The following is a 13,578-nucleotide window of genomic DNA, read 5'->3' on the forward strand; positions in this document are numbered from 1 at the left end:
CAGCCTGTTTTGTTTTCATTGTGAATGTGTGTGCATAGTTTCATTTGGTTTGAGATGACTTCATGTCTCTGTCTCTGCAGGCTGGCCGCGGTTGCTGTGGTTTGTGACAGATGGAAAACATGTTGTGAAGCCTCCAAAAGACTGGCACCCTCCAATACGGGAAGCCAGTAACGACATTGCCTACATAGAAGTAAGTGGGGTTTAATCAAAGGATGTGACGCGATGGTTTTTACTGGATTTGTTTTTTACTTATTCAACTTATTAGGCAGTTTTTGTTTTTACCAGATCCTTTTTCTTCCTAATGAAACTGTTTTTTTTCCCCTTTATGCTTCTTACATCTAGTATAAAACCAGCAAAGAAGGAAGCACCATGGGAATCACAGTGTCCCATTCAGCCATGCTGGCTCACTGTCATGCCCTCACGCAGGCCTGTGGCTACACTGAAGGTGAGGAGGAATCTTAATTTACTTTTTTGGTCATACTTTGTTTCTGCAATTTTTCCCTCCATCATTTATCACTTCTTCCGACATGGAGAAAGTTCAGTTGGTGCTGGCAGGAGAAATGCTCTGAGACACTTTTAGGTGTAAATACAGTCTCATTTGATAAATGCAGCTGCTCAGTTGGTTGCGTTCCTTCCATCATACCTGGGTCAGGTCTGCTTAAAAAGAAAGAGAACATAAAGTAGCTCCTTTCTTCTAGTGTCCTACTTTTGTTCTGAGTAACTGCAAACAGCACCAGCAACCCCCAGAGACTCTCCGGATCTGTTTCTGTAACTTAATTTGGCTTACTCAAACCACTGCTGCTACAGTCAGAATTACAGAAACTTATGTAACTGTGTTGTGCTCCTAACCTTGAAAAATTCTCCTTTTTTTTATTTGTAGGTGAGACGATAACCAACGTCCTGGACTTCAAGAGAGAAGCAGGATTATGGCACGGTGTTCTCACTGTAAGTAGTCTCCAGACCTCTAGTAGAGCTAATGGGGCGCTTATATAATGAGAAATGGAGGAGATCTGAGCTCAGTTTGCAGATAAAAACTGAAACTTATCTAACCGGCTTCCCACTGAGGCCTTTATCAGTATGTAAATGCATTCAAACTAATGAAGTCCTGATGGGGGGGAAAAAGCATCTTATCTAACCACTGAGGAGTTTCAAACCTGTGAAAAATAAAGCTGCTTCCACTGACACAGACATCCCAGCTTTGATTGACTGCTTTCAAACATGCATGAGAATTCCCGGTGCCTTAGGTCATACGTGATTTGTTGTTACGTGTATAAACAGGCTTATTTTTGTACTCTTGGCAGATAAAATCATAACCTGCAGCGTGTTTACAGTGACCTCATTTAGTTGTGATGCATTTCTGGCATATATTGGAGCTCATCTCAATGCTTACTGCTCTCCTGGCAGAGCGTCATGAATCGGATGCATGTGATCAGCATTCCCTACTCCCTGATGAAAGTCAACCCTCTGTCTTGGATAATGAAGGTTCACACATATAAAGGTAAGGGCCAGTCCATCTATTTAGGGTTAGTAAGGAATTTAGATCTTTTTTTGTTGCTGTTTAATTCGGAAAACGAGGACAGAGCACACTTTTCACAAGAAGCTACCTTAGGGAAGATACACTTCAGGTGTTTTATTGTTAAGAAGACCAGATTTTATTCCTGCTTGTTACTGTTTTGATTCTCAGTGCACGTTTGACACGAGTGGATGGATTAAAGAGATCATTTGTTGGACCTATTGATTTCTGGGGTTGTGTGCCCTGAATAAAACTGATCCACAGCTCTGCTCAATCATCTGTTGGCGACTGAGTCAGCTTGCGTCGCTCCTTGCTGTCTGGTTTTATGATCTCGTCAAACTGGACCACAGAGGTCATGATTGTGTCGGTCATTGCTTTTGTCTTTGTGTCCCCCGTGCAGCTCGGGTAGCAGTGGTGAAGTCGAGGGACATGCACTGGTCTCTGCTGGCCCAGAGAGACCAGAGAGACATCAGCCTGAGCTCACTGCGAATGCTTATCGTTGCTGACGGAGCTAACCCATGTGAGTCCATCTGCAGAGGCTCATTTAATAAAACAACACCCTGGAGTCCCAAGAAATTATTATTGATTTGCTTTGTTTGTCTGCCTGGTGCTCTGTGTGTGTGTGTGTGTGTGTGTGTGTGTGTGTGTGTGTGTGTGTGTGTGTGTGTGTGTGTGTGTGTGTGTGTGTGTGTGTGTGTGTGTGTGTGTGTGTGTGTGTTACCCCAGGGTCGATATCCTCCTGCGATGCCTTCCTCAACGTGTTTCAGTCACGTGGGCTGCGACCTGAGGTGATCTGTCCATGTGCCAGCTCTTCAGAAGCAATGACTGTCGCCATCCGCAGGTGCGCTTCCATTACTGCACCTGACGAGAACAAAAGCAGCCTCTTTGGCTTTCTGTGCTGCTGTTATGTCACACCATGCTTGCAACATCAGCTGGTTCCTGCAGGGAGGAAGGGAGATTTGTTCTGTTGATCACAGCGCAGACTGTAGAGTCTCACAGCTTTCTGCTGATTGTGAAGCTCAGTTTTGGAGGAAGATTACGATGCCAGACGGATTGGGAGGCAAGAAAATGCTTCAAGTTGAAAAGCTGGCACTATTTTTAGTGAGAGAAATGCAAATTTAAATATATGCAAGAGTTAAGAAATGTGATGGAGCCACAGAGTCATTAAATTTCTCCAGAACCAGTTCATATCTTCTTTTTAAGTGTTAGTACTGCTGTCACTGTACTACACCAGTAGATGGCTCAGTCTGACTGCCGTAAGCAGAAAAGGAAGAATTTAAGTGATAGTATGGCTTAAGTAATAGCATGACTGTGTGTCCCGCAGACCTCCAGAAATGGGGGTTCCTCCTCCCGGGAAGGCGGTGCTGTCCATGGGTGGGCTGAGTCATGGGGTGATCCGTGTGGACACTGAGGAGAAACTCTCTGTTCTTACAGTGCAGGATGTGGGACAGGTCATGCCTGGAGGTACAGTATACCATGCACATTATTAACATTTTACTGATGTTAATGACTAAAATACTGATTCTGAAGAAGGTTGAGAAAAAGGAGATTTTCAAAAATTAAAAAAAAAAATGTGTACATGCTGACACTGAAATATCTAACCATATAAAAGTGCTTGTAGCAAAATATTCACCTTAAAAGCCTCTTTTAAAACAACATTTTAAACGCATCACCAATAAATCACCACATCCAACTTAAATGAAATTATTTACCAAATTTTACTGTTTGAACTTTTTGAAGTGTTTCATAGAAGTTTTTGAAAAGCTTAATGCAAACCGGGATCTTTGAATCGATTTAAATATTGACCTTATGACTCATTCTTCCTTGTGCCCATCCTTCTGTGTCCATTTTGCATTTCCAGCCTTGGTCTGTGTGGTGCGAGCCGAGGGAATACCTTATCTCTGTCAGACAGACGAGGTCGGAGAGATCTGCGTGAGCTCAGGCAGCACCGGTGTCGCTTACTACGGCCTCCCAGGCATGACCAAGAACATCTTTGAGGTTGGTGTTTCGTTATTTCTGTAAGTGGTCAGGTGTGACAAAGGATTCAGCGCTTTTCTCCTAATCTTATTATTCATGAGTGTCACTTCATATGTGCAGTGTAATAGCACCACATTTCTAAAAATCTTCTTAATTGATAGCACTAAAATTAAATGAGTCATCATCTGATTGGACTTCTATTAAGTGAAGGCAGTATCTGTTTGTTTTGATGTTTGGTTTTAATAGTGTTGTATCTTCTTGCAGACTGTCCCTGTAACACCGTCTGGGATCCCGATCAGTGGCCGACCTTTCACTAGAACCTCACTGCTGGGCTTTGTAGGGCCAGTAAGTTCCTCTTTAGATTTCCTTTTAACCTTCCCTTGATTTAATGTCAGTCTTACAGCTTTACACAGGTACATTTTAACTGTCCTTTCAGATCTCTAGTACCTCTGTGACCATTCTGGCAGCAAAAAATAAAAATAATGATAATGGGTTTTTCTGCTTAATAGAACAGATATTAATATCTGTCAGAAATAATCAGCATGAAGCGCCACATGTAATATTATCAGTTTTACCATCTTGTTGCCTCTACTCTGGTTTGTGATTTTCTAAATTACTCAGGAAGACTCTCAATGGTTTGTGTTAGTGGTTGTTAGTCAACAGTGAGTTTAGTAACAAATATGCAAATGTTTTACTAACTAAACTAACTATTTGCAACATTAGATTGCCCAGTTAAAGGGTCCATCCAGTCAATGCGCAAAGACCAATCATCTCTGTAATTGTTGCAGGTATTTATTCGTATTTTAATTTAATGTGCTCACAGAATTGAAGAAAACGGTCTCTGAGGCTATGGCATTTGATTTTAGTCTAAAAGATTAATTTTTCTTTTAGGATATTTCACTAAACTCCCTGTCGGCAGTTTATTTCTGAATTGGATTATTCAGCAGTTTCAAAAGAAAGAAAGAAACGTAAATCTCTTTATTTTGAAGGATTGCTTTTGTGTTTATAGACTTTCAAACCAGTGAAAGATGGAGCTGACCTGAGTTTATTTGTTAAAATCATGGAGATGATCATACCAGTGTCATTATCACTTGACAAATGGTGATGTTTTTTTTATTTCCGAGTTTAAAGCATAATTGTTTTCCCTTTGAGGACATGACAGCTCCTGGATGAAGAGTTTGATGATAGTTTATAAGACGTCTGTAAACCTTTTGAGGCATTCAGATTTCTTTGCACCAGGAGCTCGTGTGTTGTGCGGATCACCACATGAACTTTTGTGACTCTTTCCAGGACAGCCTTGTGTTTGTTGTGGGAAAGATGGATGGACTGATGGTCGTCAGTGGGCGGAGACATAACGCTGATGACGTAGTTGCCACAGCGCTGGCCGTGGAGCCCATGAAGTTTGTGTACAGGGGAAGGTAAAGGAGGAAGCGGCATGGAAATTATGAAAGTTTGCACTTCTTGTTGAGCAGGACAGCCAGTTTGTGACGGTGTTGCTTTGCTCCCCAGGATCGCAGTGTTTTCTGTGTCTGTACTGCATGACGAGAGGATCGTCGTGGTGGCAGAGCAGAGGCCAGACGCCTCAGAGGAAGACAGCTTCCAGTGGATGAGCCGTGTCCTCCAGGTCCTCAATATTTTTTGTTTTGATTTGGTTTATTTTTGAATTTACATGTTTATAAAATAATAAATGAATCTCAAACTTTACCAAAAAAAATATAAAGCAGGCACTGTAAAAGTCGTCACTTGACAGCTTTGTGTAACCTCGCTGTTTGTTTTCAGGCCATAGACAGCATCCATCAGGTTGGGGTGTACTGCCTGGCTCTGGTACCTGCTAACACGCTTCCTAAGGCTCCCCTCGGCGGCATCCATATATCTGAGACCAAGCAGCGCTTCCTGGAGGGTGCTTTACACCCCTGCAATGTCCTTATGTGCCCTCACACATGCGTCACTAACCTGCCCAAGCCGAGACAGAAACAGCCAGGTAGACCACAAGACACCTCACTCTGAGATCAAAAACACAACAATAATTATTCCAATATGTTTGCCTTAAAATGATTTTTGGTGCTAACTTCACTGAGATGTATGATGATGATGCTTTGGTTGTGCTGGACAGAGGTTGGTCCTGCTTCTATGATAGTGGGCAACTTGGTGGCAGGCAAGAGGATAGCACAAGCCTGCGGGAGAGACTTGGGACAGCTGGAGGACAATGACCAGGCACGTAAGGTAGATAGTCATCCTCATTTCATCCATGCCACACCTCTTCTCACACACTGCAGACACAGGTAAGGATCCACACCTGAGGGAGAAATCTGAGTCTAGATTTATGTGCTCTTCAGTTGGTTGGACAACCTCAGTCAGGAAATTGAACAGCACGGATGTTACAAAGACGAGTTGCCTGGATCCAGCCACTCTTACTAGATTGTATGATGTCATCTCAACAAGAACAAATTAAGTTGCTGAATTTCATGCAGATGCTACATGATTTAATTACGTTCACCATAGAAACATGGAATTATTTAGTTCAAATTACAAGTCTGGATCTTGTGCATGTAACAACCACCCAATTTCATTTTTTTGAGTCGACTCGCTAAATTCAGAAGATCACATTAGATGTCAAACCACAGGAAAATCACTGGGGTTACAAGAGGCAGACAACCACATCACGTGTATGCTGTTACTATTTCTTATGGTTTAACTTGTCAAGGACAACAACATAAAGCATCATCAAGCATAGCTTTCCTACTTTTGTTAAGACTGTATTGACAGATTAATGCCATGGTGGTTCGTGCTGTTGCCTCAGAGCAAGAAGATCCTGGGTTCAAATCCACAATGTGGCAAAGTTTGCAGTGGGTTCTCTCTGCGTATTCTGGTTTCCTCCACAGTTAAAAGTCATGCAGTTGTAAGGGTAGCTGGTTATTCTAAATTACCCAAATGTGTTGAAGTGCAAATGGTTGTTTGTCTCTGTATGATAGACTAGTGACCTGTCCAGTCTGTACCCTGCTCCTGTTACCCTATCACTTCCACAGCCCAGATAAAGATAAGAAGATGGGTGGATTGGAAGTTGCTGTAAAACAAATTTTTTTGTTGAACATTATGTAATATGAATACAACATGTACTACAGACATAAGTTACATTTCATTCATTCAACAAGATTATCATTGGTGTAAGAAACAAATATTTTACTAGTTCATGTGACAAGACTGACTTTTGATGTGCCAAAGTGTTTAAACAATATAAGATGAATTTAAATAAATTTAATTAGACTAACGTGGTGCAAACATGTTGATTGAACAAAAGTCAAATTAATTGAATGTTAATGTTAATATTATGTTAAACCTACACACATATATCGTGTTGACACAACACAACCAAGATGGATTAATATAACATGATTTGTTTAGATGGAATATAAGTGGCAAGATAAAATTACCTTCATCCAATGAATTATTTTTTTGAGTGTACATGCAACTGAGAGATGGCCTTCCCTTCTGCAAAAAACACAGGCATCACATAACTCAGATTGTTTTCCCATCATGCATTACACCTTTTTGCCTTTTGATCATCATCTGCACATGTGCTCTACCCCTTAAATGTTTCTTATTCATGTGCAAAAACAGCCTTGTCCCATTATGCAACAATATTTAACACCATTTATTAAGTGAGACAAGATATTTTTTGATTTATTGATTTATTGATTAACATTCAAATTCAAATCTCAGTGAAAACAGTGAAAAAAAAACAAAAAAAAAAACAAACAAACAGTGAAAACAGAACAAAAATCTACCATAAAGAAAGAAAGCATGAGACAAGGCTAATCAAAAGGTATTGGCTGAAGCATTTGCTTATTACGCCAACCCTTTTCACAAAATATCTTTTTGTATGCAGCTCCTGTACACAGGGCTTGAAGAAAATAATAAAACAAAGCAAAAACCAAACAAACAAACAAACAAACAAACAAACAAAACAAAGAAAAAAAAAAACTTTCCACCTTAGATAAGTAACTACATCAAAGCAAAAGAATCAAGAGGTTGTTTTTTTTTTCTCCTTTTTGCTCTTTTCATTCTTGATTTCTATATTTTTCTATTACTCTATTTTTAAACATGTTTTTAAACAAGGAAAATGAACTACACCTTTTTAAATCACTGTCATAACTATTCCACAGGTTAACTCCTATTTCTGTGTGACACTTTGATATCTTTGTAGTTAATTTTGTGTTTTCTTCCTTTAGTTCCTCTACATTCAGGATGTGCTACAGTGGAGAGCTCAGGCCACTCCAGACCATCCTCTGTTTCTGGTTCTCAATGCTAAGGTATTGTCTGTACTGGGGTTTGACTTAAGAAAGATCAAATACGATCGATAGAAAGATCTCTAAATAGAATGTGGTTTTGAAGGTAGTAACACTGATGTGTTATTACAGTAAATTTCCTTGAAATTCAGTTTAAAACCTTTTTACAAAAAAGATTGTTGTCTCAGGTTTATCTGTTACCCTGATTCAGTTAAATTAAGTGAGTCATGAATAAAGATACTTCATTAAAGTGATGCAAAACTCCTGCAACTCAAGTTTTCATAAGAGGAAAGAAAAAAAGTTGTAATGCAAAGTTAGCTTGTTAGACATTTGTGGACTGATAAATCTTGATAATGGTGAATTAAATAAAGAGAACGGTGCAGATATATGTTACTCTTGTGCTTTCTCGTCAGGGCACAGTGTCCAGCTCAGCTTCCTGTCTGCAGCTGCACAAGCGAGCAGAGCGAGTGGCAGCAGCTCTGATGGGACGCCTGAACACTGGAGACCACGTAGCACTTGTCTATCCGCCAGGTAAAAAACAAACATCTGCTGCCCTGTGCTTCTTGGCCTTTTAAAACATCCTCACTCCATTGGGTTTAAGAGAAAAAAAATATATAAACAAACATTATGTGCAGGAATTGACCTGATTGCCACTTTCTACGGCTGCCTGTACGCTGGCTGTGTGCCGGTCACCGTCAGACCGCCACATCCACAGAACCTGGCCACCACTCTGCCCACCGTCAAAATGATCGTTGAGGTAACGCAGAGGCTGTTTGGGGACACATCAAGTGCTTATGGCAGTCAATGTGGATTGTATGCATTAAAAAATACATTAAAGTCAGTGATCTTCAGATGTATCTGTGCTCTGTTAGCGACGCTTTACTGTCTAATAGAAAACAGTGTGAACAGCAACACAACATATGTAGTTAGATTCTACTATCTGTGCTAAAGGTCAGCAAGTCAGTGTGCATCCTGACAACCCAAGCAATAACGAAGCTGCTGAAATCCAAAGAAGCTGCTGCTGCTGTGGACATCAAGAGCTGGCCCACCGTGCTGGACACTGGTAATTTATGTACACACTCAAATGCTTAATATCAATTTCTGCAGTGAACGTTCTCCTAATTCGCTCGTTCTTCATCCTACAGATGATCTCCCCAGGAAGAAGAGCCCCCAGATGTACAAGCCCCCAACCCCAGAGATGCTGGCTTACCTGGACTTCAGTGTGTCCACGACAGGCATCCTGGCAGGGGTCAAAGTATGTTGAAGGAACTGTCTGGTTCAGTAGATTCACATGTTGCCATCATATTGCCTCTTTTTGTTCCTGTTAATGCACACCCTGAAATGGAGGGGTAGGATGTTCCAGAGCTGGAACTGAAAACGCTTATGAAGTTCTAGGTGGGATCTTGGGACTACGAAGAGCTGTTGGTCCAGTGACCTAAGCAAATGACCTGAGACGACCACCACGTGAGAGTGATGGGGATAATCTGAGGCTAGCCCATTAAGGCACTCATGAATAAGATTTTACAATTAATCCTGTTACAAACAGATATCAAGTGTATCATTATCAGAAAAGGTGGCAAATGCTTATCTTTAGACATATATATCAGGAGACTAATTTCCCCCTTTAAAACCCCTTTTCCCAGGATGTTAGTACCTATCAGACATGTAACTAACTACAACAATCTACTCAAGAGGCAATAAAAAGCACATTTGATCTTTTGAAGGGTATATAAAGAAAGTAAGGTTTGAAGTCCTTGATTTTAAGCACTTTTCTTGCATTCAGTGTCAGGTCGCAGGACATTTTAACATTAGCTGTACCTCTTGTTCACACTTAATTTGGAAAAACTGGATTCAGATACTTGCCTATAGATGAAATGAACTACAAAAAAAAAACTATGAAGTCCTATTTGACAGATTTGCAAGTCTAATTAAAAAGAGGAACAAACGGCATGTTTGACTGGGTGAACTTCAGCACGTTCTGGAGTTATGATTGATTTTATGGGACAACAGTAAAGGCTTAAAAGGTTCTTAGTCTGCTGTGAAGTAATGAATCCCTGAATGTTACTGCAGCGCCCAGTCTTTTCTTTTTTTATATCATATTGTCTCTTCTAGATGTCTCATGCTGCCACCAGTGCCTTGTGTCGCTCCATTAAGCTGCAGTGTGAGCTCTACCCATCCCGGCAGATCGCCATCTGTCTGGACCCGTACTGCGGCCTGGGCTTTGCTCTCTGGTGCCTGTGCAGGTAGGGGCTCTCAACAAACGACCACCAGTAACATTTGAAAATCTGGACACAGATTATTATCTTTTCTTTCTGTGGATTCCTGTTTACTCTCTCGCCTGCATCTTCTTGTTTCAGTGTGTACTCGGGCCATCAGTCGATCCTGGTTCCACCGCTGGAGTTGGAGAGCAACGCATCTCTGTGGCTTGCAGCCGTCAGCCAGTACAAAGTGCGCGTCACGTTCTGCTCGTACTCAGTCATGGAGATGTGCACCAAAGGACTGGGTTCACAGACAGAAGCACTGCGGGTCAGTTTGTCTCTTCAGCTGTTGAACAGTGTCACTGCGGGGAAACAACAAACCACAGCGTTTTTCTTGCACAAAATTGAAGTGATTCTCTTCAAATGGTCCTTTTCCCTGCAGTGCTGTTGCAACAGCGCCATAATTATCTAGACAAAGTTAGGGTACTCAATGGTGAAGCACTTCACTGCTCCGTGTCTGCCTGCTGATTACTGTCTGCAGCACTTAAGACTGGTCTGTCTGTGGTCTAATAGATGCCTAATAAAAATAATTATTAATATTAGAACACAGAAACGATTTTTCTCCTTTTTTCTGCAAAGACCAAAATAATCTTATCACTCTCAAGTTCGTAGGTTTCGCTGATGCTGATCTTCTTTTCCCCCATATCCAGCTGAGAAATGTGAACCTGTCCTGTGTGCGTACCTGCATGGTGGTAGCAGAGGAAAGGCCCCGCATAGCCCTCACTCAGTCCTTCTCGAAGATCTTCAAAGACCTGGGGCTTTCACCGAGAGCTGTGAGCACCACCTTCGGCTGCAGGGTGAACGTAGCGATCTGTTTGCAGGTAGGCCCACTGGTCAAGGAAAATTAGAAGCGAAAGGGGGAGGGCTGGGAAAAGTTCAGAATGAATGAATGTCAGTGTTTTAGAGCCAAAGCAGGCCATGAATCTGGGCAAAGATTCATGGCAAAGATGTTAATGAAATTCTTGTGCGGTGTCGGTTTGACAGCACTTCATAAAAGCATGAATGTTAGTGATGTTGAACTTGGAAAGTTTGTGGATGCTTGCATTAGCTGAGAAGAATAAAAGACAACAAGATGTAATTATTGATGTATCGATGTAAAGAAACTGAAAAAGTTAATTAGAATTCATCATAAATCCATCAAAAATTAAGATTCGATTAGAAAACTGCTACGCAGTCCAGTTGTTTTTTGTCTCTGCAGACAGCTTTGTTTATTTTATCTCTAACCGATGGATTTCATTTCCTCGTTTATTTAACTGGTTGGTTATTTTTTCTAGCTCCTGCAGTGCAGCTCTGTGCACACCCTGAAACACAAGCCAAAACACTTTAACTGGAAAAAATGGGGCATTTAAAACTTTTTATTAAATAAAACTATTTTATTAGATAATTAAAGCGTGAAATACAAGACCTTGATTTACCAGCTCACTGCATGTTAAGGAAGAGTTTAGAAAGTGCAATGGTTCATCTTACATTTAGTTCCAGTTTATAAAAACTGTGAAATAAGTCGTGTTTTGACTTTGACTTTTGTCAGTTTTTGGTCTTGTTCTTTTGTTTTATAGTTTTATTTATTTTTTTCAGTCCCTGATGATTTATGTGTGTGTCTGAGTGTGTATGAGAGTTGCCCACGTATCTGAATACATACACGTATATCTCTTTATTTATCTGTCCTGCCCTGTCCTGTCAGCCCAACAGGTTAGGGAAACTGGCTGAGCAGGTACTGTGTGATAAGAGTGGCTGTTTGCTCTGCTGCTTGGTCTGTCTGTTTCTGTGTGTTCACGTTTGTCATTTATTTTGCATGAAGTTTTGTCATGCTTAGCCACAGTTCACTATTTTTTCAGCACTTAGCTTGTTTTTTTTCTCTTCCCGACGAGCTTCAGCTTCTGTATCACTATTTATTTCAGCCGAGTCCTGCTTCTATCAGCTGGCTCCTGATCATTGCTCTACAGCAGGTTTAGATACATGATCCACACATAATACATTGAGCTGGCTGCATGAACTCTGCTGCGACTCAGTAAATTAGGGTATAATCAGTAGAGTTTATGTCGTACTTTCATACTTCAATCCACAATATTATACAAACTAACAGGGCATAATTGTTTGTGTGTCTTTTTATTCAGTTTTTAGGATATATAAATGTTTTTCAGCTTTTTGAACATATTTAAAATTTACCATATTTTGTTTTTATCTTGTTTTCAGTATATAGACTAATGAATTACTTATGTATGTTCTGAGGAACCTTTATGTTACTGACAGGTGGTCGTTCAGGTAGACGTGCTCTGCTTAGTAAACTGAATCCTGCTTTCTGTGTTTGGCTGTGACTCACAGACCTCGGTGCAGCGACTCATTGCTGGCTTGTGCTCTGGCTGTAGACTGGCAAAGCGAGTGATGGAAAACATAACTTGTTGTGACCAGTCTCACAGCAGTAATGATGACAAATCCCACACAAAGAGATCTATATCTGACAGCTGTAATCAGCACTTGAAAAATGAATCACTTAGAATTCAGCTGCACTGAAGTACTTTGATTTTTAATTAAAACAAATGATGTTTAGACTTTGTTGAGTCATTTTTTATAAGCATTATTATTTAGAATTTAAATAAATGTTCCAGGTTTTCCCACAGAGCAGGTGATGGAGGTATTTGTGTTTACATGGCCCAGGTTTTGCCAGAGTCCTAACTATCGCAGCCTGGCTGGTTGGCTTCTGGCTGCCCCTTGCTTTGTCAGCAGTAGTTTCATAATCAGCTTCCAAACCCCACTCCACTTAAGCAACATGCAGCGTTAATGCCACAGCTGTAGCACATAGGTTATTGGCTCATATCTGGATCTGCTTGTTTCTTTCTTTTTTCCCCAGGGTACAGCTGGACCAGATCCAACCACAGTTTATGTGGACATGAGAGCACTACGGCACGATAGGTGGGAACACTGTGACAGTATGCATTCATATACATGCATTTAAAACATGACCCGACTTTGAACTAATTAGTACTCAAAGTTTTTTTCTTTCCTTTATTTACGTGTCATATTTACAAAAACAGTGGATATGACGTTGCTCACTTTGTCTTTTCAGGGTTCGCCTGGTTGAGAGAGGGTCACCGCACAGCCTGCCACTGATGGAGTCTGGAAAGGTACGGCCTAATTTAAAACTAAGAACTGAAACACAGCAACATAGTGTGTAACGCTGCTGCTTCCAGGGCTTTTTTTGTTAATTTGAGTCCTGGCTGTCTGCTGCTGTAGATCCTCCCTGGAGTAAAAGTCATCATTGCAAACACGGAGACTAAAGGACCCTTGGGAGACTCCCATCTAGGAGAGGTGAGTTGGTTTTTAAGAGAGCAGAGCTGTCAGTCAGTCAGTCACTCTTTTGTGTGCTTAAAGGGAACCTGTCGTGCTTGTTTCCATCTCCAGATTTGGATTTGGATGATTCACAGTTTAAAAGAATCCATATTTATCTTATACTAGACCTCGGTGAAGTCCCTCAGTCCATCCACTCTCTAAGGCAACCTCTAGACAATAAGAAAAACCACTTATTATTCAGTCCCCTTTAAAGCAG

General features: G+C 40.9%; 1 protein-coding gene across 2 annotated transcripts in view; it reads left to right on the plus strand.

The window, feature by feature from the left end:
• dip2a (DIP2 acetate--CoA ligase A) overlaps nucleotides 1-13,578 on the plus strand; it is an 88,951-nt gene that overhangs the window by 72,136 nt on the left and 3,237 nt on the right. Inside the window, exons 12-35 of one of the 2 annotated variants that reach the window (XM_085385543.1) lie at nucleotides 81-190; nucleotides 343-445; nucleotides 881-945; nucleotides 1,405-1,498; nucleotides 1,914-2,033; nucleotides 2,240-2,354; nucleotides 2,838-2,977; nucleotides 3,375-3,511; nucleotides 3,755-3,835; nucleotides 4,781-4,908; nucleotides 5,000-5,114; nucleotides 5,270-5,471; nucleotides 5,604-5,713; nucleotides 7,720-7,800; nucleotides 8,190-8,307; nucleotides 8,412-8,533; nucleotides 8,728-8,839; nucleotides 8,922-9,031; nucleotides 9,889-10,019; nucleotides 10,134-10,302; nucleotides 10,685-10,855; nucleotides 12,883-12,944; nucleotides 13,099-13,156; nucleotides 13,266-13,340. In XM_085385543.1, coding sequence (XP_085241669.1) covers nucleotides 81-190; nucleotides 343-445; nucleotides 881-945; nucleotides 1,405-1,498; nucleotides 1,914-2,033; nucleotides 2,240-2,354; nucleotides 2,838-2,977; nucleotides 3,375-3,511; nucleotides 3,755-3,835; nucleotides 4,781-4,908; nucleotides 5,000-5,114; nucleotides 5,270-5,471; nucleotides 5,604-5,713; nucleotides 7,720-7,800; nucleotides 8,190-8,307; nucleotides 8,412-8,533; nucleotides 8,728-8,839; nucleotides 8,922-9,031; nucleotides 9,889-10,019; nucleotides 10,134-10,302; nucleotides 10,685-10,855; nucleotides 12,883-12,944; nucleotides 13,099-13,156; nucleotides 13,266-13,340 — 2,729 coding nt within the window. The remainder of the gene's footprint in view (nucleotides 1-80; nucleotides 191-342; nucleotides 446-880; nucleotides 946-1,404; nucleotides 1,499-1,913; nucleotides 2,034-2,239; nucleotides 2,355-2,837; nucleotides 2,978-3,374; nucleotides 3,512-3,754; nucleotides 3,836-4,780; nucleotides 4,909-4,999; nucleotides 5,115-5,269; nucleotides 5,472-5,603; nucleotides 5,714-7,719; nucleotides 7,801-8,189; nucleotides 8,308-8,411; nucleotides 8,534-8,727; nucleotides 8,840-8,921; nucleotides 9,032-9,888; nucleotides 10,020-10,133; nucleotides 10,303-10,684; nucleotides 10,856-12,882; nucleotides 12,945-13,098; nucleotides 13,157-13,265; nucleotides 13,341-13,578) is intronic. The other variant, XM_085385544.1, reaches the window with a different exon arrangement.

Source organism: Rhamphochromis longiceps, linkage group LG16 (assembly GCF_057381845.1).
Source record: "Rhamphochromis longiceps isolate RC_006_pf linkage group LG16, R_longiceps_female_GT1.1, whole genome shotgun sequence".
NCBI lineage: Eukaryota > Metazoa > Chordata > Actinopteri > Cichliformes > Cichlidae > Rhamphochromis > Rhamphochromis longiceps.